This window comes from Coregonus clupeaformis, chromosome 3 (genome assembly GCF_020615455.1).
Source record: "Coregonus clupeaformis isolate EN_2021a chromosome 3, ASM2061545v1, whole genome shotgun sequence".
Taxonomy (NCBI): domain Eukaryota; kingdom Metazoa; phylum Chordata; class Actinopteri; order Salmoniformes; family Salmonidae; genus Coregonus; species Coregonus clupeaformis.
Window position 1 is genome coordinate 10,322,290 of NC_059194.1, and position 25,793 is coordinate 10,348,082.

At 42.4% G+C, this 25,793-nt stretch overlaps 2 protein-coding genes across 3 annotated transcripts; one reads left to right on the top strand and one right to left on the bottom strand.

The window, feature by feature from the left end:
• The first annotated feature begins 180 nt into the window (after nucleotides 1-180).
• Nucleotides 181-12,452, top strand: LOC121540419 (malignant T-cell-amplified sequence 1-A). Its single transcript, XM_041849277.1, has 6 exons — nucleotides 181-378; nucleotides 581-733; nucleotides 1,452-1,549; nucleotides 1,650-1,783; nucleotides 5,827-5,894; nucleotides 12,223-12,452. The coding sequence occupies exons 1-6, from the start codon at nucleotides 368-370 to the stop codon at nucleotides 12,302-12,304; spliced, it is 546 nt and encodes a 181-aa protein (XP_041705211.1). The 5' UTR covers nucleotides 181-367; the 3' UTR covers nucleotides 12,305-12,452.
• Nucleotides 12,453-22,096: 9,644 nt separating this feature from the next.
• Nucleotides 22,097-24,421, bottom strand: LOC121546018 (C1GALT1-specific chaperone 1-like). 2 transcript variants are annotated; one of them, XM_041857003.1, is made up of 2 exons: nucleotides 23,879-24,421; nucleotides 22,097-23,379 (listed from the first exon to the last, which is right to left on the bottom strand). In XM_041857003.1, the coding sequence occupies exon 2, from the start codon at nucleotides 23,359-23,361 to the stop codon at nucleotides 22,405-22,407; it is 957 nt and encodes a 318-aa protein (XP_041712937.1). In that variant the 5' UTR covers nucleotides 23,362-23,379; nucleotides 23,879-24,421; the 3' UTR covers nucleotides 22,097-22,404. The 2 variants fall into 2 exon arrangements, with proteins under 2 accessions (XP_041712937.1, XP_041712927.1); XM_041856993.1 differs by having other exon boundaries at nucleotides 23,875-24,421.
• Nucleotides 24,422-25,793: the final 1,372 nt, after the last annotated feature.

Here is a 25,793-nt window from a genome sequence, read left to right on the forward strand (position 1 = left end):
ATGTTTTACTGTCTCAAGTTTTTGGTTTACTGTCTAAAGTTAGGGTTTAGAACGTATTTTCAATGTATAGAAAGGACAAGGAAAGGAAGAAAGTATAGAAGGAAGGGAGAAAGGAAGGACTCATCTTTAAAATATTCGAATGGGGCCTTCGGGGTCGGAGCCTGCCGTATTTTGCTCGAAACTGTCGCATGCATGTCGCAAGTTGACGTCACTTGCTGCCTATAAACTGCGAAACAGGCGTGGGGGAGACTATTGAATTGATATATGAAATACATGTTATTGTATTTTTGTTTATCAAAGTCAAACATCAAGCAAAATAATAGACTTGTCTAGGTAGAGAAGAACACAGTAAGCGCGACCAACGAGGATGTTTAAAAAGTAGGTATTATGCATGATTTCCCTAGCTAACTAGCTATCTACATGACCAGGCAGCTAGTTAGCTAACTATAGCCATTTAGCTAGCTAACTATAAAATGTTGTTAGTCTTCCAAATAGACTTATCAACTGATAACTCTTGATTAGCTTTCATTTGAATGAAGGGTCAAACTAACATGAATGTGTTTCCATTGTCTCGTTTCAGATTTGATGAGAAGGAAAATGTTTCCAACTGTATTCAGCTGAAGACCTCTGTAATCAAAGGCATCAAAAACCAGCTGTTGGACCAGTTTCCAGACATTGAGTCATGGCTCAACCATATCATGCCAAAAAAGGACCCTGTCAAAATAGTGAGATGGTAAGTCAAGAAGATAATATTTTCCCCCTTATCAGTGGCCGTGTTAGACTGTATGTACAGTCCATGGTTTCAGATCAGCAAGTCCATGATGCATTGTGGGTAAATGGTGACCGACTGACTGATCTACAAATAATAATTAGTAGTTATTTATGATCATGCAAGGTGATTTGTAGATCAGTCAGTCGCAAGTCACCTGCAATGTCTAACAAGTCCATTGTCTTTGAATATTTGTTGACATCCGTTTGACTAGCCCAAGATGGACTGAAGGAGTGTAGGCTAGTCTACTCCTTACCGTCCAAGGCCATTATAAGTTATGTCAAGAGGCGAATTGACTCTGGCAGCCAAAACAGTCTGATACTCCATATAAACATGAATGGATTCTCAATTGCAATTTGGTTCTAGAGATGTAAGGCCCTCTACTTTCATATCACATCAAAATAATTTTACAAATCCAAAAAATACACTTACTGTACATTTTAACAGTTGCAGCCAACTATATTGTTTTAGTTTCAACACTTTTCTAGCTTCCTTCTTCCGTTACACACAGGTGTTCAGAGATGCTGGATAGCTATTTAGAAACCGTGTTGGGATTGTTGTACACATTGGCCGCGTTGCATGATTCGGCTGAGAACCCAAGAGGGCTGGGTACAGCCACGCTTGGGTGAACAAGAGAACAGTTTGACATGTTATGTGTTGTGTTCTGTCATCCAACCTGCAGCCATGAACACATTGAAATCTTGACGGTGAATGGAGAATTGCTCTTCTTCAGACAAAGAGAAGGCCCGTTCTACCCAACCCTCCGACTGCTGCATAAGTGTAAGTCCTCTGCTCTTTTTGATGTGCAGTTGTCTGATAAATTACTGTGTGATGTGTTGCAGTGTACTGTTAAGTAAGTTTCTCTGTTCATATTTTACAGACCCCTTTATTCTTCCACACCAACAAGTAGACAAAGGGGCCATCAAGTTTGTCTTAAGTGGAGCCAATATCATGTGTCCTGGATTGACGTCCCCAGGCGCCAAACTCTACCCCTCTGCCTCAGAAACAGTAGTTGTATCCTTCCTATGACCGATTATGCTGATCATGTATGTTCAGTACAACATCTTACCGGGCTGTTTTCTCAGTGTCTATTAGTAAAAGTGTTTATTTAGGATCAGTCCCCCATCCATGTAATCATATTCATTACGATCATGATGATGCTTTCAGAAACTAGGAGGTCCGAGTTCCCAAGTTGGAAATGGCTTACCACTAGATTGGCCCTCAACAAGTCAGAGATACAAGCGGGAAACTCAGACCAGAATTTTGATACCCGAGTGTATGAGTTGTGACGTTTCATCACTGACCTTTCAATTCTTCGAACAAAAGATGGTAAAACAAAGCCATTTACAACCTTAATAATGTGTATAATTTTGCAGTTTGACCCATATATCTGGTTTTACACATTTTAAATGTAAACAAGCTTACTAACTTATTAGCAATGTTTAGGTCATTGGTTGAAGAGTTGTTCTGACTTCAAAAGTACTCGAATGTTGTAGTTATGACTCACCAACTGGGAGCTAATGAGCTCCTGAGAACCTTCCGAACGCACCATTATGTCAAATCAAATCAAACTTTATTTGTCACATGCGCTGAATACAACAGGTGTAGACCTTACCGTGAAATGCTTACTTACAAGCCCTTAACCAACAATGTGTGCACGCGTGACTAAGTCGCTTTGGATAAAAGCGTCTGCTAAATGGCATATTATATAATATTATATTATAAGAAAGAGTTAAGAAAATATTTACCAAATGAACTAAAGTAAAAAATAATAAAAAGTAACACAATAAAATAATGAGGCTATATACAGGGGGTACCGGGTAAATGTGCAGGGGTACAGCTTAGTCGAGGTAATTTCTACATGTAGGTAGTGGTAAAGTGACTATACATAGAAAATAGACAGCGGGTAGCAGCAGTGGAAAAACAAATGGGGGGGGGGTTAATGTAAATAGTCCGGGTGGCCATTTGATTAATTGTTCAGCAGTCTTATGGCTTGGGGGTAGAAGCTATTAAGGAGCCTTTTGGTCCTAGACTTGGCGCTCCGGTAACACTTACCGTGCGGCAGCAGAGAGAACAGTCTATGACTTTGGTGACTGGAGTCCTTGACAATTTTTTGGGCTTTCCCCTGACACCGCCTAGTATATACAGTGAGGGAAAAAAAGTATTTGATCCCCTGCTGATTTTGTACGTTTGCCCACTGACAAAGACATTATCAGTCTGTAATTTTAATGGTAGGTTTATTTGAACAGTGAGAGACAGAATAACAACAAAAAAATCCAGAAAAACACATGTCAAAAATGTTATAAATTGATTTGCATTTTAATGAGGGAAATAAGTATTTGACCCCTCTGCAAAACATGACTTAGTACTTGGTGGCAAAACCCTTGTTGGCAATCACAGAGGTCAGACGTTTCTTGTAGTTGGCCACCAGGTTTGCACACATCTCAGGAGGGATTTTGTTCCACTCCTTTTTGCAGATCTTCTCCAAGTCATTAAGGTTTCTAGGCTGACGTTTGGCAACTCGAACCTTCAGCTCCCTCCACAGATTTTCTATGGGATTAAGGTCTGGAGACTGGCTAGGCCACTCCAGGACCTTAATGTGCTTCTTCTTGAGCCACTCCTTTGTTGCCTTGGCCATGTGTTTTGGGTGATTTTCATGCTGGAAAACCCATCCACGACCCATTTTCAATGCCCTGGCTGAGGGAAGGAGGTTCTCACCCAAGATTTCATGGTACATGGCCCCGTCCATCATCCCTTTGATGCGGTGAAGCTGTCCTGTCCCCTTAGCAGAAAAACACCCCCAAAGCATAATGTTTCAACCTCCATGTTTGACGGTGGGGATGATGTTCTTGGGGTCATAGGCAGCATTCCTCATCCTCCAAACACGGTGAGTTGAGTTGATGCCAAATAACTCGATTTTGGTCTCATCTGACCACAACACTTTCACCCAGTTCTCCTCTGAATCATTCAGATGTTCATTGGCAAACTTCAGACGGCCCTGTATATGTGCTTTCTTGAGCAGGGGGACCTTGCGGGTGCTGCAGGATTTCAGTCCTTCACGGCGTAGCGTGTTACCAATAGTTTTCTTGGTGATATGGTCCCAGCTGCCTTGAGATCATTGACAAGATCCTCCCGTGTAGTTCTGGGCTGATTCCTCACCGTTCTCATGATCATTGCAACTCCACGAGGTGAGATCTTGCATGGAGCCCCAGGCCGAGGGAGATTGACAGGTCTTTTGTGTTTCTTCCATTTGCGAATAATCGCACCAACTGTTGTCACCTTCTCACCAAGCTGCTTGGCGATGGTCTTGTAGCCCATTCCAGCCTTGTGTAGGTCTACAATCTTGTCCCTGACATCCTTGGAGAGCTCTTTGGTCTTGGCCATGCTGGAGAGTTTGGAATCTGATTGATTGCTTCTGTGGACAGGTGTCTTTTATACAGGTAACAAGATGAGATTAGGAGCACTCCCTTTAAGCGTGTGCTCCTAATCTCAGCTCGTTACCTGTGTAAAAGACACCTGGGAGACAGAAATCTTTCTGATTGAGAGGGGATCAAATACTTATTTCCCTCATTAAAATGCAAATCAATTTATAACATTTTTGACATGTGTTTTTCTGGATTTTTATTTTTATTCTGTCTCTCACTGTTCAAATAAACCTACCATTAAAATTATAGACTGATCATTTCTTTGTCAGTGGGCAAACGTACAAAATCAGCAGGGGATCAAATACTTTTTTCCCTCACTGTAGGTCCTGGATGGCAGGAAGCTTGGCCCTAGTGATGTACTGGGCCGTACGCACTACCCTCTGTAGCGCCTTACGGTCAGATGCCAAGAAGTTGCAATACCAGACGGTGTTGCAACCGGTCAGGATGCTCTCGATGGTGCAGCTGTAACTTTTTGAGGATCTGGGGGCCCATGACAAATCTTTTCATTCTCCTGAGGGGGGAAAGGTGTTGTCGTGCCCTCTTCACGACTGTCTTGGTGTGTTTGCACCATGATAGTTCATTGGTGATGTGGGCACCAAGGAACTTGAAACTCTGGACCCGCTCCACTACAGCCCCGTCGACGTTAATGGGGGCCTGTTCGGCCCGCCTTTTCCTGTAGTCCACGATCAGCTCCTTTGTTTTGCTCACATGGAGGGAGAGGTTGTCCTTGCACCACACTGCCAGGTCTCTGACCTCCTCCCTATAGGCTGTCTCATCGTTGTCGGTGATCAGGCCTACCACTGTTGTCTCGTCAGCAAACTTAATGATGGTGTTGGAGTCGTGTTTGGCCACGCAGTCGTAGGTGAACAGGGAGTACAGGAGGGGACTAAGCACGCACCCCTGAGGGGCCCCAGTGTTGAGGATCTGCGTGGCAGACGTGTTGTTGCCTACCCTTACCACCTGGGGGCGGCCCATCAGGAAGTCCAGGATCCTTAGCTTAGTGATGAGCTTTGTGGGCGCAATGGTGTTGAACGCTGAGCTGTAGTCAATGAACTGCATTCTCACATAGGTGTTATTTTTGTCCAGGTGGGAAAGGGCAGTGTGGAGTGCGATTGAGATTGCGTCATCTGTGGATCTGTTGGGGCAGTATGTGAACTGGAGTGGGTCTAGGGTATCCGGGATGATGCTGTTGATGTGATCCATGACCAGCCTTTCAAAGCACTTCATGGCTACTGACGTGAGTGATGTGGGGTGGTAATCATTTAGGCAGGTTACCTTCGCTTCGTTGGGCACAGGGACTATGGTGGTCTGCTTGAAACATGTAGGTATTACAGACTCAGTCAGGGAGAGGTTGAAAATGTCAGTGAAGACACTTGCCAGTTGGTCCGCACATGCTTTGAGTACACATTCTGGTAATCCGTCTGGCCCCGCGGCTTTGTGAATGTTGACCTGTTCAAAGATCTTGCTGACATCGGCTACCGAGAGCGTTATCACACGGTCGTCCGGAACAGCTGGTGCTCTCATGCATGCTTGTCAGCCTGTAATGATGTTATACACCAACATTGGTGTTTTGACACTTCCTGTTAGTATCAAGTGCATGTGAGGTGGTGTTTCCTTGACAATTGGTTTCAGGCCATAATGGCGGAGGGCAAGCAACATGCGCTTTGTGTCGGAGTCATGAAGATGTCTGCAGAAGACATGTAAGTATCACGTCATGTGCTTTTTCCTATTTGGGTCTTTCTATAATCTAGGGTACCAGGGAGGATTTCCTACACTGAACAACTTGTTACAGCTGTTGATAAATCATTGATAATAATCTGCAAAAAACATTATTCATGTCATTACATTAAGATATAAGGGGGTATAGCTATATTCAATAAAATTCACGAGTTGATGTTTAACCCTTTATCATGGTTGGTGTCTTGATGGATCTTTCCCAAAATCGTGTGACCTGAAACTTTTCTGACCTTGCATTTATGGCAGTGTAAGATGCCGTTATATCATATACATTGCTCAAAAAAATAAAGGGAACACTAAAATAACACATCCTAGATCTGAATGAATGAAATAATCTTATTAAATACTTTTTTCTTTACATAGTTGAATGTGCTGACAACAAAATCACACACAAATTATCAATGGAAATCAAATGTATCAACCCATGGAGGTCTGGATTTGGAGTCACCCTCAAAATTCAAATGGAAAACCACACTACAGGCTGATCCAACTTTGATGTAATGTCCTTAAAACAAGTCAAAATGAGGCTCAGTAGTGTGTGTGGCCTCCACGTGCCTGTATGACCTCCCTACAACGCCTGGGCATGCTCCTGATGAGATGTCGGATGTTCTCCTGAGGGATCTCCTCCCAGACCTGGACTAAAGCATCCACCAACTCCTGGACAGTCTGTGGTGCAACGTGGCGTTGGTGGATGGAGCGAGACATGATGTCCCAGATGTGCTCAATTGGATTCAGGTCTGGGGAACGGGTGGGCCAGTCCATAGCATCAATGCCTTCCTCTTGCAGGAACTGCTGACACACTCCAGCCACATGAGGTCTAGCATTGTCTTGCATTAGGAGGAACCCAGGGCCAACCGCACCAGCATATGGTCTCACAAGGGGTCTGAGGATCTCATCTCGGTACCTAATGGCAGTCAGGCTACCTCTGGCGAGCACATGGAGGGCTGTGCGGCCCCCAAAGAAATGCCACCCCCACACCATGACTGACCCACCGCCAAACCGGTCATGCTGGAGGATGTTGCAGGCAGCAGAACGTTCTCCACGGCGTCTCCAGACTCTGTCACGTGCTCAGTGTGAACCTGCTTTCATCTGTGAAGAGCACAGGGCGCCAGTGGCGAATTTGCCAATCTTGGTGTTCTCTGGCAAATGCCAAACGACCTGCACGGTGTTGGGCTGTAAGCACAACCCCCACCTGTGGACGTCGGTCCCTCATACCACCCTCATGGAGTCTGTTTCTGACCGTTTGAGCAGACACATGCACATTTGTGGCCTGCTGGAGGTCATTTTGCAGGGCTCTGGCAGTGCTCCTTGCACAAAGGCGGAGGTAGCAGTCCTGCTGCTGGGTTGTTGCCCTCCTACGGCCTCATCCACGTCTCCTGATGTACTGGCCTGTCTCCTGGTAGCGCCTCCATGCTCTGGACACTACGCTGACAGACACAGCAAACCTTCTTGCCACAGCTCGCATTGATGTGCCATCCTGGATGAGCTGCACTATCTGAGCCACTTGTGTGGGTTGTAGACTCCGTCTCATGCTACCACTAGAGTGAAAGCACCGCCAGCATTCAAAAGTGACCAAAACATCAGCCAGGAAGCATAGGAACTGAGAAGTGGTCTGTGGTCACCAACTGCAAAACCAGTCCTTTATTGGGGGTGTCTTGCTAATTGCCTATAATTTCCACCTGTTGTCTATATGCACAACAGCATGTGAAATTTATTGTCAATCAGTGTTGCTTCCTAAGTGGACAGTTTGATTTCACAGAAGTGTGATTGACTTGGAGTTACATTGTGTTGTGTAAGTGTTCCCTTTATTTTTTTGAGCAGTGTATTAAGCATTAATCAGTTAAATTTGACATTGAACTTGAACCCTTTTAAGATTCCTGGATCTATAGTGTTCTCGGAAATTCAGTGCAGCTATTGTGGTGGACAAACCACTCCGAAGGCAGTCCGATCTCAATATATAAAAGCTTTATTACGAGTATGCATGCAAGGGAAAACCAATTTGACTCGCTCCTTGATCACAGACATTTATACAGACCCAGGATGGGTGGGGTGTTGAACATGCCCTTCGAATGAGTCTGGTACTTCTGCTTATCAATAGATTGCTACACAGAAAGTTAGAACAGGGCAGTTTAGAAACAGACTGGTTATATTACAAAAGGGTAAATTGAATCACTGTGATTTGAGCATATCAGGGAACAGAGCAACCTTACAGACAAGACAAGGAACAGGATGACCCTTCTTCAGGTCATATAAGATATCAAATGTCCTTTTCCACAATCCTCCCTTTTTATGGTATCTCAGCATAACTAGGCCTGGTACTGGAGCTCAGTAAACCAGGGGTTTCAGACTTCCCTGTCTGGGGGAAAGGGCATTTCAGTCATAAGAATGTTCTGTCCCTCCTCTTCCAGAGAGGGAGCAGAGGGGACAGACAGGTAAACATTATTGCTCACACTTTGGGTGAGAATCCGTTTGACACAAAGGCACATACAGCAAGTTACCAGCCAACGAAAACGTAGAGAACAGAATAACAAAGGAACAGATGTTTACAGCATTGATTAGCTCACCATTTTCCCAGGAGAAAATACTATCCCAGAATCGTTCAGTCACAATGGCTGATATATTTTATTTATTTTATTTGACCTTTTATTTAACTAGGCAAGTGTAGTTAAGAACAAATTCTTATTTACAATGACGGCCTACACCGGCCAAACCCGGACGACGCTGGGCCAATTGTGCGCCGCCCTATGGGACTCCCAATCACGGCCGGTTGTGATACAGCCTGGAATCGAACCAGGGGGTCTGTAGTGACACCTCAAGCACTGAGATGCCGTGCCTTAGACCGCTGCCTTAGATTGTTCTACCATCAGTCTGTCAGCCTCTCTCACCTGATTACTGACAGACTCATGGATAATGGACAAGGCCTTCAGATTTTCCCCATGCTAGTATAAAGCGGCGGTCACTATAGCGGTTATATTGAATTTCTGCAATAGGATCCATTTCCAGGTAGCATTTCGTGTCTCCTCATGTTATGGGGTGAAAACAGTCTTCATGGGCATACACATCCAAAATGATGTATGAGATTGCAAAATACAATGCTTCTAACCAAAAGAGTCACCTTACCTTAATACTTAAAACCTAAATCGATACTGTCACTAATGTGGTTCTTCAATAATTATGCGTAATACTTGTTGGATGTGCAGTTGGTGTCCAGCTGATTAGTTAAGTGTGATATTTTCTCACACATCATCTGATCCAGGAAGGAATTTTCAGAATGACAGTCATGTGACGAATAGCTGTTGTGATAGCTCATGCGATGTTCGTGAGGAATGTCCAGAATATTTTGGTGTCTCATTCATTACATCAGTGACAGTTGTGCCTGGATCCACGTTGGCTCTAATATCCGTAGATTTAACAGAGAAAGCATCAATGTAATGAGTTCGTTTTCATATGTTTTTGTGCCCCGGATTGGACACTGAGTCTACTGTGCGGAATTCTATAGGACAGACTTTTCCGCAACACCCAACGCGCTTCCTATTAATTATTCTGGATATACAGTGCATTCGGAAAGTATTCAGACCCCTTGACTTTTTCCACATTTTGTTACATTACAGCCTTACTCTAAATTTGATTTAAATGTTTTTTTCCCCCTCATCAATCTACACACAATACCCCATAATGACAAAGCAAAAACAGGTTTTTAGAAATTTTTGCAAATGTATGAAAATTAAAAACCGGAAATATCACATTTACATAAGTATTCAGACCCTTTACTCAGTACTTTGTGACAGCACATTTGGCAGCGATTACAGCCTTGAGTCTTCTTGGGTATGACGCTACAAGTGTGGCACACCTGTATTTGGGGAGTTTCTCCCATTCTTCTCTGCAGATCCTCTCAAGCTCTGTCAGGTTGGATGGGGAGCGTTGCTGCACAGCTATTTTCAGGTCTCTCCAGAGATGTTCGATCGGGTTCAAGTCCGGGCTCTGGCTGGGCCACTCAAGGACATTCAGAGACTCCTGCGTTGTCTTGGCTGTGTGCTTAGGGTCGTTGTCCTATTGGAAGGTGAACCTTCGCCCCTATTCTGGGGTCCTGAGCGCTCTGGAGCAGGTCTTCATCAAGGATCTTTCTGTACTTTGCTCCGTTCATCTTTCCCTCGATCCTGACTAGTCTTCCAGTCCCTGCTGCTGAAAAACATCCCCACAGCATGATGCCGCCACCACCATGCTTCACTGTAGGGATGGTGCCAGGTTTCCTCCAGACGTGATGCTTGGCATTCAGGCCAAAGAGTTCAATATTGGTTTAATCAGACCAGAGAATCGGGCTGTCATGTGCCTTTTACTAAGGAGTGGCTTCCGTCTGGCCACTCTACCATAAAGGCCTGATTTGGTGGAGTGCTGCAGAGATGGTTGTCCTTCTGGAAGGTTCTCCCATCTCCACAGAGGAACTTTAGAGCTCTGTCAGAGTGACCATCGGGTTCTTGGACACCTCCCTGACCAAGGCCCTTCTCCCCCGATTGCTCAATTTGGCCGGGCGGCCAGCTCTAGAAAGAGTCTTGGTGGTTCCAAACTTCTTCCATTTTTAAAATGATTGAAGCCACTGTGTTCTTGGGGACCTTCAATGCTGCAGAAATGTTTTGGTACCCTTCCCCAGATCTGTGCCTCAACACAATCCTGTCTCGGAGCTCTATGGACAATTCCTTTGACCTCATGGCTTGGTTTTTGCTCTGACATGCATTGTCAACTGTGGGACCTTATATAGATAGGTGTGTGCCTTTCCAAATCATGTTGTAGAAACATCTCAAGGATGATCAATGGAAACGGGATGCACCCAAGCTCAATTTCGAGTCTCATAGCAAAGGGTCTGAATACTTATGTAAATAAGGTATTTCTGTTTTTATTTTTAATACATTTGCAAAAATTTCTAAACCTGTTTTTGCTTTGTCATTATGGGGTATTGGGTGTAGATTGTCAAGGGGTCTGAATACTTTCCGAATGCACTGTAAATAGCAACACATTTCATGCCTAGTGGGCTTATTCACAATATGATCTGGTAATGAGAACATGACATACATTTAGTTTTCCATGTTACACCTGCAATTTTAAAAAATACAAGGAGCTTGAAAGTAGCCAACTTGAATATGGAGCTCAGAAATTCAAGTAGGCTACTGGTATAGGCCTACCTTGAAAATCAGACATTTCCTTAATTTGGTGCATGAAAAGTCCTTGTAATTATTGTAGCCAATTTGTAAGTTCTGCTCCCATAATAATTATCAGCGATTTCATTTTTGATCTGTTTTTGTGGGAGATGTGGCCACTTTCGTTTGTTTCCCGCTGCTTCAATTGAAGGGTGTTGCCCTACTTATTATGAGGATGACATCATCTGTTGTCATCCATACAAATCCTTCCATTATGTGTGCCTGTGTTGGCCACAGGCTACAGAAAAATCACCATGCATCCAATCTATTTAGTCAGGCAATGTCCACATTATTCTCACATATTTTAGAATGTAATAATAATTTGAATATCAATGCATTGCCAAGGCCTAAAAAATGCATTCTTCTTAAAAGGAACTTCACCCAAAAACAACGCTTTTGGTATTTTGTTTCATTGGGGCGGCAGGTAGCTTAGAGGTTAAGAGCGTTGTGCCAGTAACCGAAAGGTCGCTGGTTCTAATCCCCGAGCCGACTAGGTGGAAAATCTGTCGATGTGTCCTTGAGCAAGGCACTTAACCCTAATTGCTCCTGTAAGTCGCTCTGGATAAGAGCGTCTGCTAAAATGACTAAAATTTTAAAAAATTAGTCTATTGTTGATATAAGTAACTTTCAAAATACAGAAATCTGGCACTTATGATGCATTTTGCATCATATGGGCCAGATTTCTGTATTTTGAAAGTTGCATATCTTGAAAACCTGATTGCTGACATGCAAAATATTTTGGGACTATATCAACAATGGACTAATAGTTTTTAGGTGGAGTTTTCCTTAAGTGGTAATGTCACACATTGGCCCCCTTATTTATAGAAAGACCCATTTATACCACAAATGTACTTGCATGTATGTATGTGTACCTAGTGCAGGCTGCTGAGGGGACGGCTCATAATAATGTCTGGAACGGAGCAAATGGAATGGCATCAAACACATGGAACCCATGTTTATATTTGATACCATTTCACAAATTCCGCTCCAGCCATTAACACGAGCCCGTCCTCCCCAACTAAGGTGTCACCAACCTCCTGTGTTGTATGTACTTGTGCAAACATGCCTAATGCTACTCCATTTCACTTTTTGTGAGCAGAGAGAAAGTCAACAAGGGAGTAGGAGTTGAAACTGTTCACTATCTTAATGATGGACTGTGGCACATGAAGACGTATAAGTGAGATGTCTTCACCAACCCCCCTGGACAACGTGAAGTTCTTGACAGCGAGGCTGCCAGTCGATTGTTTACACCAATGGACTTAGCTGTGTAACTAGCTGGAGGCTTTGAACCAATCCCCAATTAATGCACAAATAAAAACCTGCATTCAAGTTATTTTCCATTCTTTTGCACTGCCTTTACATTTCATGGTTTCTTTGCCAAAGTCGATGGGATTCACTGGAGCAAAACACATTTGAAATGGATTGTAGATCATAGTACCATGTATATGCTGTTGCATGGATTTATGACGTTAAATCAATAAAGAATACACTCTTTAGCGAATTGGAGGCTAACTGAAGATAAACCTCCTAAATAAAAATGGTCACATTATTCTCTTTGCATTGAACATTTTAATTGCCAACATTTCGGCTCGCAGGTCTTCATCAGGTGTTGTATGTATGGGAAAACAAGTAATCTAGCAGACACTATATTAAATATACTCCAGGGTGTACAATAACGCTTGATGGGGCATGAATACAGGCATCACAGGTAAACATTCCAAAAGAAAGTGGTCACATTCACAGTTCAATGAAATTATTTTATAAAGAGCAAAATTGTGTTCAGGATAGTGTTTTTGGAGCTCTGTGGGAGAATCTCAAAGCGCATGTATGAAATGAGACTCCACTCAAGCGCCCTTTGAATTTCAAATTCACATTTATTTATAAAGCCCTTTTTACATCAGCAGATGTCACGAAGTGCTATACAGAAACCCAGCCTAAAACCGCAAGCAATGCAGATGTAGAAGCACGGTGGCTAGGAAAAACTCCCTAGAAAGGCAGAAACCTAGAGAGGAACCAGGCTCTGAGGGGTGGCCAGTCCCCTTCTGGCTGCGCCGGGTGGAGATTATAACAGTACATGGCCATTAAGGCCAGATTTTTCTCCAAGATGTTCAAACGTTCATAGATGACCAGCAGGGTCAAATAATAATCACAGTGGTTGTAGAGGTTGCAACAGGTCAGTACATCAGGAGTAAATGTCACTTGGCTTTTAATAGTCGGGCATTAAGAGGTTGAAATAGCATGTGCGGTAGAGAGAGAGAGTTGAAAACAGCAGGTCTGGGACAAGGTAGCACGTCCTGTGAACAGGTCAGGGTTCCATAGCCACAGGCAGAACAGCAGAAACTGGATCAGCAACACGACCAGGTGGACTGGGGACAGCCAGGATTCATCAGGCCAGGTAGTCCTGAGGCATGGTCCTAGGGCTTAATTTTTTACAGAGGAATCCCAAAGTATGTGTAAAGTGTTAAATGAATTTAGTTGGTTGTGTCAGACATTTTAATGATAAGTAGTAGCTTATTGTTTTTAAACTTGTGCATTTCTCTTCCGAGAAAACAACTGATTCAAAGGGGGTGTGGCAGATTTCAAAACGCTTCAGAGATAGGGAGCCGAGAGGATACAGTTGTGCTATAGAGGAGAGGAGGAGGACACCTCCGTTAACTTATTAACAAATTCACACTCCTACATATGGTGGCCCCTGTTCAGTTTTTGGGTCACAAAGGATACTTTTTCCCCAATTGAGAATATGCTTCTAGCATTGGTTGTTGGATAAGGGGGGTGGGGGGGCTAACCTGAACGTGTCCAATTAGAAACAATCATTTCTGTGTCAAAATGTTTTGCTACAATGTGCCCTAATGAAAACACCCCTGTTCTGACAGCATTGGGAAATCAGTAGACAAAATATGTGATCAGGCAATAGGGGTCTCTTGACTCCTTCACTGAGATCAGATCAAAACAATAATGGGGTGGTCTATCTAGACTGAAAAGCAGAGTTGGCCTCTAAAAAACTAAAAGGACAAAACCTGTCCCACCTGTTTTCCACATTCTCTCAGTTGGCATGTGTAAAAGTTAAGGGTATGAAATTAGGGGTTTGATGACATCAGTGAAAACAAAATCCATAGAACACTGTTGTATCTTCCACATAAAAGTTAATGGACACCGATAAACTGGAGCAAATTAACTGATTACAAAATGAGGGTTACAGTTCCAGCCAGTTATCAGATAGGCCTGTTCCTTAATACCCCACTGACACAAGCAATTGCATGTCCTTCAAAATTATACTATACGCTAAGTGTACAAAACATTAGGAACACCGCCCTAATATTGAGTTGCACCCCCTTTTGCCCTCAGAACAGCCTCAATTCGTTGGGGCATAGACTCTACAAGGTGTTCGATGCTTCCCACAGTTGTGCCAAGTTGGCTGGATGTCCTTTGGGTGGTGGACCATTCTTGATACACAAGGGAAACTGTTGAGCTTGACCCAGCAGCGTTGCAGTTCTTGACACACTCAAACCAGTGCGCCTGGCACCTACTGTATTACCATACCCCGTTCAAAGGCACTTCAATCTTTTGTCTTGCCCATTCACCCTCTGAATGGCACACATACACAATCCATGTCTCAAGGCTTAAAATCCTTCTTTAACCTGTCTCCTCCCATTCATCTACACTGATTGAAGTGGATTTAACAAGTGACATCAATAAGGGATCATACCTTTCACCTGGTCAGTCTGTCATGGAAAGAGTGTTTTGTACACTCAGTGTATACAGTGCCTTCAGAAAGTATTCACACCCCTTGACTTTTTCCACATTTTGTTGTGTTACAGACAGAATTTAAAATTGATTACATTTAGATTTTCTTGTCATTGGCCTACACAGAATACCCCATAATGTGCAATTATGTTTTTTTCATTTTTTACCAATTAAATTAAAATGAAAAACTGAAGTCTTGGTCAATAAGTATTCAACCTCTTTGCTATGGCAAGCCTAAATAAGTCCAGTAGTAAAAATGTGCTTAACAAGTCACATAAGTTGCGTGGACTCACTCTGTGTGCAATAATAGTGTTTAACATGATTTTTTAATGACTACCTCATCTCTGTACCCCACACATACAATTATCTGTAAGGTCCCTCAGTCGAGCAGTGAATTTCAAACACATATTCAACCACAAAGACCAGGGAGGTTTTCCAATGCCTCGCAAAGAAGAGCACCTATTGGTAGATGGGTAAAAAAAAAGCAGATGTTGAATATCCCTTTGAGCATGGTGAAGTTATTAATTACATTTTGGATGGTGTATCAATACACCCAGTCATTACAAAGATACAGGCGTCCTTCCTAACTCAGTTGCCAGAGAAGAAGGAAACCGCTCCGGGATTTCACAATGAGGCCAATGTTGACTTTAAAACAGTTACAGAGTTTAATGGACGTGACAGGAGAAAACTGAGGATGGCTCAACAACATTGTAGTTACTCCACAATACTAATCTAATTGACAGAGTGAAAAGAAGGAAGCCTGTACAGAATAAAAAATATTCCTAAACATGCATCCTGTTTGCAACAAGGCACTAAAGCATAGTGGTGGCTGTATCATGTTATGGGTATGCTTATAATCGTTTAAGGACTGGGGAGTTTTTCAGGATAAAAAAGAAACGGAATGGAGCTAAGCATGGGCAAAGTCCTAGAGGAAAACCTGGTTCAGTCTGCTTTCCATCAGACACTGGGAGATGAATTAACCTTCAGCAGGACAATAACCAAAAACACAAGGCCAAATCTGAACTGGAGTTGCTCACCAAGAAGACAGTGAATGTTCCTGAGTGGCCGAGTTACAGTTTTGACTTAAATCTACTTGTAAATCTATAGCAAGACCTGAAAATGGTTGTCTAGCAATGATCAACAACCAATTTGACAGAGCTTGAAGAATTTTGAAAATAAAATAGGTGTGGTAAGCTCTTAGAGACTTACCCAGAAAGACTCACAGCTGTAATCGCTGCTCAGGGGTGTGAATACTTATTTAAATGAGATATTTCTGTATTTCAATACATTTGCAAAAAATCCTATGTTTTCACTTATTCATCATGGGGTATTGTGTGTAGATGGGTGAGAACAAACATCTATTTAATCCATTTTGAATTCAGGCTGTAACACAAAATGTGGAATAAGTCAAGGGGTTATGAATACTTTCTGAAGGCATTGTATACAGTGAGCTCCAAAAGTATTGGGACAGTGATAATATATGTTTTTGGGGCTCTGTACTCCAGCACTTCGGATTTGAAATGATACAATGACTGAGGTTAAGGTGCAGACTATCAGCTTTAATTTGAGGGTATTTTCACCATATCGGGTGAACAGTTTCAGAATTAGAGCACTTTCTGTACATAGTCCCCCCATTTTAGGAGACCAAAAGTATTGGGACAAATTCACTTGTGTGTGTATTGTAGCAGTTAAAAGTGAAGTATTTGGTCCCATATTAATAGCATGCAATGACTACATCAAGCTTGTGACTCTCCAAATTTGTTGGATGCATTTGCTGTTTGTTTTGGTTGTGTTTCAGATAATTTTGTGCCCAATAGAAATGAATGGGCAGCAGGTAGCTTAGTGGTTAAGAGCGTTGTGCCAGTAACCGAAAGGTCGCTGGTTCTAATCCCCGAGCCGACTAGGTGAAAAATCTGTCGATGTGCCCTTGAGCAAGGCACTTAACCCTAATTGCTCATGTAAGTCGCTCTGGATAAGAGCGTCTGCTAAAATGTAAATGTAAAAAATGAATGGTAAATAATGTATTGTCTCATTTTAGAGTCACTTTTATTGTAAATAAGAATAGTATATGGTTCTAAATACTTCTACATTAATGTGGATGCTACCATGATTACGGATAATCCTGAATAAATCGTGAAAAGATCATACCCCCAAGACATGCTAACCTCCTGTTATTGGAATGGTGAGAAGTTAGCATGTCTTGGGGGTATGATCTTTGTGCAGCTAACATTCTCACTCATGCTATGAATAGGAGACCAAATACTAAACTTTTTACTACACGAGTGGATTTGTCCCAATACCTTTGGTCACCTCAAAAAGTGCTGTAATTTCTAAACGGTTCACCCGATATGGATGAAAATAACATCAAATTAAAGTCTGCACTTAACCTCATATAGTAATTGTATCATTTCAAATCCAAAGTGCTGGAGTATAGACTCTATCTCTCTCTCTCTGGGGGTCACTTAGAAATGTTCTTGTTTTCGAAAGAAAAGCAATTTCTTTTGTCCATTAAAATAACATCAAATTGATCAGAAATACAGTGTAGACATTGTTAATGTTGTAAATGCTATTGTAGCTGGAAACTGCTGATTTTTAATGGAATATCTACATAGGTGTACAGAGGCCCATTATCAGCAACCATCAGTCCTGTGTTCCAATGGCATGTTGTGTTTGCTAATCCAAGTTTATCATTTTAAAAGGCTAATTGATCATTAGAAAACCCTTTTGCAATTATGTTAGCACAGCTGAAAACTGTTGTGCTCATTAAAGAAGCAATACAACTGGCCTTCTTGAGACTAGTTGAGTATCTGGAGCATCAGCAATTGTGGGTTCGATTACAGGCTCAAAATGTCCAGAAACAAATAACTTTCTTCTGAAACTCGTCAGTCTATTCTTGTTCGGAGAAATTAAGGCTATTCCATGCGAGAAATTGCCAAGAAACTGAAGATCTCGTACAACGCTGTGTACTACTCCCTTCACAGAACAGCGCAAACTGGCTCTAACCAGAATAGAAAGAGGAGTGGGAGGCCCCGGTGCACAACTGAGCAAGAGGACAAATACATTAGAGTGTCTAGTTTGAGAAATAGATGCCTCACAGGTCCTCAACTGGCAGCTTCATTAAATAGTACCCATAAAACACCAGTCTCAACGTCAACAGTGAAGAGGCAACTCCGGGATGCTGACCTTCTAGGCAGAGACTGGCCAATAAAAATAAAAAATTAAGATGGGCAGTCTGAGATATGGCTTTTTCTTTGCAACCCACAATTGCTGATGCTCCAGATACTCAACTAGTCTCAAGAAGGCCAGTTTTATTGCTTCTTTAATCAGCACAACAGTTTTCAGCTGTGCTAACATAATTGCAAAAGGGTTTTCTAATGATCAATTAGCCTTTTAAAATGATAAACTTGGATTAGCAAACACAATGTGCCAAAGGAACACAGGACTGATGGTTGCTGATAATGGGCCTCTGTACGCCTGTGTAGATATTCCATAAAAAAATCAGCCGTTTCCAGCTACAATAGCCATTTACAACATTAACAATGTCTACACTGTATTTCTGATTAATTTGATGTTATTGTAATGGACCAAAAAATTGCTTTTCTTTCGAAAACAAGGACATTTCTAAGTGACCCCAAACCTTTGAACGGTAGTGTATATATATACACACACACACATACACACAGTGCATTCGGAAAGTATTCAGATCCCTTGACTTTTTCCACATTGTTACGTTACAGCCTTATTCTAAAATTGATCAATCGTTTTTTTCCCCATCAATCTACACACAATACCCCATAATGACAATGCAAAAACCTTTTAAAATATCTATATTTCAGCAAATGTATTAAATAAAAAACTGAAATATAAATTTGCTTAAGTATTTGTTGAAGCACCTTTGGCAGCGATTACAGCCTCGAGTCTTCTTGGGTATGACGCTACAAGCTTGGCACACCTGTATTTGGGGAGTTTCTCCCATTCTTCTCTGCAGATCCCCTCAACCTCTGTCAGGTTGGATGGGGAGCGTCACTGCACCGCTATTTTTAGGTCTCTCCAAAGATATTCGATCGGGTTCATGTCCGGGCTCTGGCTGGGCCACTCAAGGACATTCAGAGACTTGTCCTGAAGCCACTCCTGCGTTGTTCTGTTGGAAGGTGAACCTTCGCCCCAGTCTAAGGTCCTGAGCGCTCTGGAGCAGGTTTTCATCAAGGATCTCTCTGTACTTTGCTCCATTCATCTTTCCCTCGATCCTGACTAGTGTCCCAGTCCCTGCCGCTGAAAAACATCCCCACAGCATGATGCTGCCACCACCATGCTTCATCGTAGGGATGGTGCCAGGTTTCCTCCAAACCTGACGCTTGGCAGTTCAATCTTGGTTTCACCAGACCAGATAATCTTGTTTCTCATGGTCTGAGAGTCTTAGGGTTCCTTTTGGCAAACTCCAAGTGGGCTGTCATGTGCCTTTTACTGAGGAGTGGCTTCTGTCAGGCCACTCTACCACAAAGGCCTGATTGATGGAGTGCTGCAGAGATGGTTGTCCTTCTGGAAGGTTCTCCCATCTCCACAGAGGAACTCTGGAGCTCTGTCAGAGTGACCATCGGGTTCTTGGTCAGCTCCCTGACCAAGGCCCTTCTCCCCCGATTGCTCAGTTTGGCTGGGCGGCCAGCTCTAGGAAGAGTCTCGGTGGTTCCAAACTTATTCTATTTAAGAATGATGGAGGCCACTGTGTTCTTGGGGACCTTCAATGCTGCAGAAATGTTTTGGTACCCTTCCCCAGATCTGTGCCTCAACACAATCCTGTCTCGGAGCTCTACGGACAATTCCTTCGACCTCATGGCTTGGTTTCTGCTCTGACATGCACTGTCAACTGTGGGACCTTATATAGACAGGTGTGTGCCTTTCCAAATCATGTCCAATTAATTGAATTTACCACAGATTGACTCCAATGAAGTTGTAGAAACATCTCAAGGATGATCAATGGAAACAGGATGCAGCTGAGCTCAATTTCGAGTCTCATTGCAAAAGGTCTGAATACTTATGTAAATAAGATATCTTTTTTTGTATATATAATATATATATATATATATATATATATATATATATATATATATATACACAGTACCAGTCAAATGTTTGGACACACCTACTCATTAATTGTAGAATAACAGTGAAGACATCAAAATGATGAAATAACACATATGGAACCATGTAGTAACCAAAAAAAGTGTAAACAAATCTAAATATATTTTATATTTGATATTCTTCAAATAGCCACCCTATGCCTTGATGACAGCATTGCACACTTGGCATTCTCTCAACCAGCTTCACCTGGAATGCTTTTCAAACAGTCTTGAAGGAGTTCCCACATATGCTGAGCACTTGTTGGCTGCTTTTTCTTCACACTGCTGTCCGACTCATCCCAAACCATCTCAACTGGGTTGAGGTCGGGGGATTGTGGAGGCCAGGTCATCTGATGCAGCACTTCATCACTCTGCTCCTTGGTAAAATAGCCCTTACACAGCCTGGAGGTGTGTTGGATCATTGTCCTGTTGAAAAACAAATTATAGTCCCACTAAGCCCAAACCAGATGGGATGGCGTATCGCTGCAGAATGCTGTGGTAGCCATGCTGGTTAAGTGTGCCTTGAATCCTAAATAAATCTCCAATTTGGACTCCAGACCAAAGGACACATTTCCACCAGTCTAATGTCCATTGCTCGTATTTCTTGGCCCAAGCAGGTCTCTTCTTATGATTGGTGTCCTTTAGTAGTGGTTTCTTTGCAGCAATTCGACCATGAAGGCCTGATTCATTCATTCACTCTAATGAACTTATCCTCTGCAGCAGAGGTAACTCTGGGTCTTCCATTCCTGTGGCGGTCCTCATGAGAGCCAGTTTCATCATAGCGCTTGATGGTTTTTGCAACTGCACTTGAAGAAACTTTCAAAGTTCTTGAAACTTTCCGTATTGACCGACCATGTCTTAAAGTAATGATGGACTGTTGTTTCTCTTTGCTTATTTGAGCTGTTCTTGCCATAATATGGACTTAGTCTTTTACCAAATAGGTCTATCTTCTGTATAACCCCTCTACCTTGTCACAACACAACTGATTGGCTCAAACGCATTAAGAAGGAAAGAAATTCCACAAATTAACTTTTAAGGCATACCTGTTAATTGAAATGCATTCCAGGTGACTACCTCATGAAGCTGGTTGAGAGAATGCCAAGAGTGTGCAAAGCTGTCATCAAGGCAAAGGGTGGCTATTTGAAGAATCTCAAATATACAATATATTTTGATTTGTTTAACACTTTTTTGGTTACAACATGATTCCATGTGTTATTTCATAGTTTTGATGTCTTCACTATTATTCTACAATTTAAAAAATAGAAAAAATAAAGAAAAACCGTTGAATGAGTAGATGTGTCCAAACTTTTGATTGGTAGTGTATACATTTGCAACATTTCCTAAAAACCTGTTTTCGCTTTGTCATTATGGGGTATTGTGTGTAGATTGATGAGGATAATTTTTTTTAAAATCCATTTATAATAAGGCTGTAACGTAACAAATTGTGGAGAAAGTCAACGGGTCTGAATACTTTCCGAATGCACTGTGTATATATATATATATGTATATATATATATAGATATATATATAGATATATATATATACACACACACACACACACATTTTAGCTTATCAATAACAAGGGGTAAGATGAAACTGCTTCACTATGAGATAGGCCTATTTGGCTTTACAGTGCTCAGTATTTGGTTTAGCGCTTTTGGTAGTAAGCAACAGAACAGTCTCAGGAGGACAATTCATTTCATTTAGTTTTTGGTATTAGGAGGATAAACATGGCTGTCAATTTCAGCCAATTTTTTATTTCATCAGGTTTTTCAAGTGGGTAAAATAGTTACCCCAAAATGAACAAATCCACCAACATTCATTTCTATTACAATGGTGACAACAATCACGTGTAGCAAACTATCTGTTTACAGACTTTTACAGTCATCTCAATACTTCAAGATTAATTTCAAACGTTCACTCCATGTGGCCTTGTATTAGCCTAATTAAACCAAATTAACCACAAATACCAATGAAATAAAATGTCAATTGTGTGAAAGAAAATTATGTATACTATCCTATACATTACAGGTATGTCAAACTCATTCCATGGAGGGCCTAGTGTCTGCTGGTTTTTCCTTTGAATTAAGACCTAGACAATACGTGACCTTAATTCATCAATCAAGTACAAGGGTGGAGTGAAAACCCGCAGACACTTGGCCCTCTGTGGAATGAGTTTGACACGTGCTCTACAAATGTGTGATTTCTTCATCTGTTCATTCATAATAATGGTATTATGTGCAGAGTGCAAATTTGAAAGGTATAAAATACTAAGAATAATGATTTGCCTGCCTCATGTATTTGCCACCCTCCCTCATGGATACAAACTGAATAAGAAAATTGTCTTTATTCACCAGTCAGACTTGACAGCAGCAGTCTGTTTAATGCCATGTCTGGCCCAAAGGGGGAAGCCTTGCACTTTAGTCATTGTCAGAGCCCTCGGGGGGCAGGAATATCAAGGAATCATGAAAGTTGTGCCCATACGGGCGTAGTCTGTAAACTCCAAACATCATGACCTGCATCTGGTTTGGTGACATTCCGCTGAAGGTGATGGCTAAGTCAGAGCAGCAGCCCTCCACCACGTCCAAGGGGTTTTTGGACATGCTGTCTTGGATGAGTGAACTCACACTCTTACTGTTGAACAGCCCCTTGCCCTGTGTGTCCTCGCCATTCTCTGCAAAGACCCCGGTGTACTTCAGACATAGAGCCAGTTGTTTCTCCTCGCTCAGCTTCCACAGGGCTCTGCCTCGCTCCGGACACTTCTCCTCGTCCTTGAACACGTTCACCAGCCTCTTGAGGGCCTCGTAGCTCAGCACGATGCCGCTCTGGTACTCCACGTACTCCAGTTCGCCCGATTTCATGGCATGGCCGATGTAGAAGGGCTCGTTGGGGTCCTTGGCCAGAACAAGGTACTTGAGGTTCTCGATGATGGCGAAGGTGGTGGGCCGCGCAACGAAGAACCAGCGCAGGTCGCCGGCATTGTCGTACGCGTGCTTCAGGGCCTTGCGCAGCTTGGCCCACTCGTCCTTTTCGTTAAGGTCCACCGCTTCCAGAGCTTTGGCCGACTCAGAGCTGTAGAATACGGCGTGGTCGCAGTGTTTACCCCAGGTGTCCTTGGCTGTGGACCAATACCCCAGGACAGAAGGCTGAACCATAATGACGCAATAGACCCGCACTCTCTGGCTCATCTCCACCATCTGGGGATCAGACAGGCTCTGTAGCTCGTCCTTGGTGGGAGCCTTGATGTGGTGGTGGTGGTGGTGGTCCTCTGGGCTGGACTGCATGCCTGGTGTGAAGCTCCCCAACAGGGTCAACAACAGGCAGAATGTGCCTCCCAGGGCTATCCCCTTCATGAAGGAGCTGCCTTCCGACAACATGTTTGTCAACAGCACACACTGAAAGTAGATATAAATAATTAATTCACCATATTACTAATCAAAATGGATGCTCATGACCTTTAAAGAGCTACATACCTAACAAGTGACTGTCATTTCATGTTATTAGTGTGTTGCAAGCTAGACTCAAGAGACAGATTCCAACATCTGTAAAATGTAATACTTCCCCCCAAAAAACAAATCCTCCTCCAAATATGGTATTTTACAGTTAATACCTACTGTTAGTTAGCTATCTTTTTACTGTTAGCATTAGCAAGGACATGACACAACTGTCAGTGCAAAATTATAAAACTATTTCATGGCTGCCTTGTTACCCTAGCTATAACTTGACAAACAGGTTACAAGTAATGAAGCAAGACGAATAGCTAGGTAGCTTGCTTTCTAGCTAACGTTACAGATAGCTAGCTAGCTAGCTAGATTAGCTTAGCTATAATCACAAAAAGGCACATCTCATTAAGAGAAACGTTTAAACCAAAAAATATATTAAACACTTACCTACAAACGACTGCAGCTGACAGAGAATTCCCTTCCTTCCTTTAGTTTCCACTCCTGTCGAAGGAGGTGTCGTATGCCGATATGCCTCAGTGTTGCAAGCTTGCTGTTGGATTTACAAACACCAGGAACTTCCGGCTTCTTCTTCTTCTTCTTTGGTATCATGGCGTTCGCACATTCTGTTTATGAATGCTGCCACATTCTGTGTTAAATCACTTTACATTTGTGATACAAAAAAAGAAAAAGGGGGTAAAAATAAAAATAAATGCACACCAACCAACCCTACACCTATATACCACTATTTCATAAAGAATCTAAAAACATCTTATAACTCTTCCGCAGTAAAATCTCATACACCCAGGTACTTCTCTGCAGCTGCCACCTACACTCATTAAAAAACCGACTACACCATTCCACTACTTTGACTCTATTTGCTCCTGCCCCATGCCTATGGCCTGGAAGGATGGGACACCCCCACTCAACACACCCTGTAACTCTTCAGAAGTCAAATCTCGTATACCCAAATACTTCTCTGCAGCTGCCACCACAACATCTATTTTTTGTGATTTAAGTTCCATTTCTGCGGTACAGTAGTTAACCATTGCTATGAACGCTAAGAAGCCAACCTTACTGAAGCTCAAAACACTCGATGGCCTATCTTCTTCTTCGATGAGGTTTAACGGCGGTTGGCATCCAATAAATGTTGCATTACCGCCACCTACTAGACTGGAGTATAACTCCCTTGTACGTTGCTTAAAAAAAATAATAATAATAATACTAATACCCTACCATCTAACACTACACTCACAAAACATAAATAATAATAATAAATACCATACTCCACTATTTAAATCTATTTAGTCCTACTTCAGGCCAACAGCCTGAAAGGATGGGACACCACCACTTAACACACCCTGTAACTCTTTTGATGTCAAGTCTTACACACACAAATACCTCTCTGCAGCTGCCACCACAACCTCTATTTTCTGCGACTTACATTCCATCACTGCAGTACAGTTGATAACCATGGCTATAAATGCCAAAAATCCAATCTTACTGAAACATATATCACTTGTTGGTTTATCCCTACGTACTGGTACAGATCTACTACTCACACCACTCCTCTCAGGATCCCTCCTCCTTGACCCATCTTCCTCTACTTTCTTCACTGCCTCAGCATATGACAACTTATGCACTACTCTAACCCTGGAAACCTGCCTCTCTCGCATGGGACATTTTTGATCCCCAGCCCCATGGGTACCCCTACAATTAACACATACCACTACTTTCCCCAATGCTACACATTCCTTTGTCTCATGCCCTTCTGCACACTTCTCACAGCTAGGAACCTCCCTCCTACACACTGCTGCCACATGCCCATAAGCTTGACACCTGTAACAACGTAATGTATTCGTCACAAAAGCTCGTACAGTATAACTTATATATCCTAACATAACTTTGTCGGGCAAAGACTCAACATCAAAACTCAAAAGAACTGACAATGACTCTTCTGTTTCTCCACTCACACCACCCTGTCTGCGTCGCACCAAACAACAAGCATCACAAACACCGGGAATTTTCCCCTTCAGGTACAGATGGCCTATCCCTCTGTGCTGACACAAATCTACTACTCACTGGGATCAGGGTTGCCAGGTCAAGTAAATATTTCTAGCCTAATGACCACTCAAAACCCGCCCAAAAGACCTGAAAACTAGCCTAATTATTTTTCAAAGCAAGAGAGGAGTTGCCATATTTATACATGAAAACTTTTTTTCATAACGTTATCGAGCCAATTAAGAAGGAATATCATAGTAACTTGTAACGACATTAGAAGCAAAATTCAGGTTTCCTCAAAATAATAATGATTTACATAATAAAGGAATTTGAATATGTGGCAAGAGAAAATATAATTAGTCCTTATT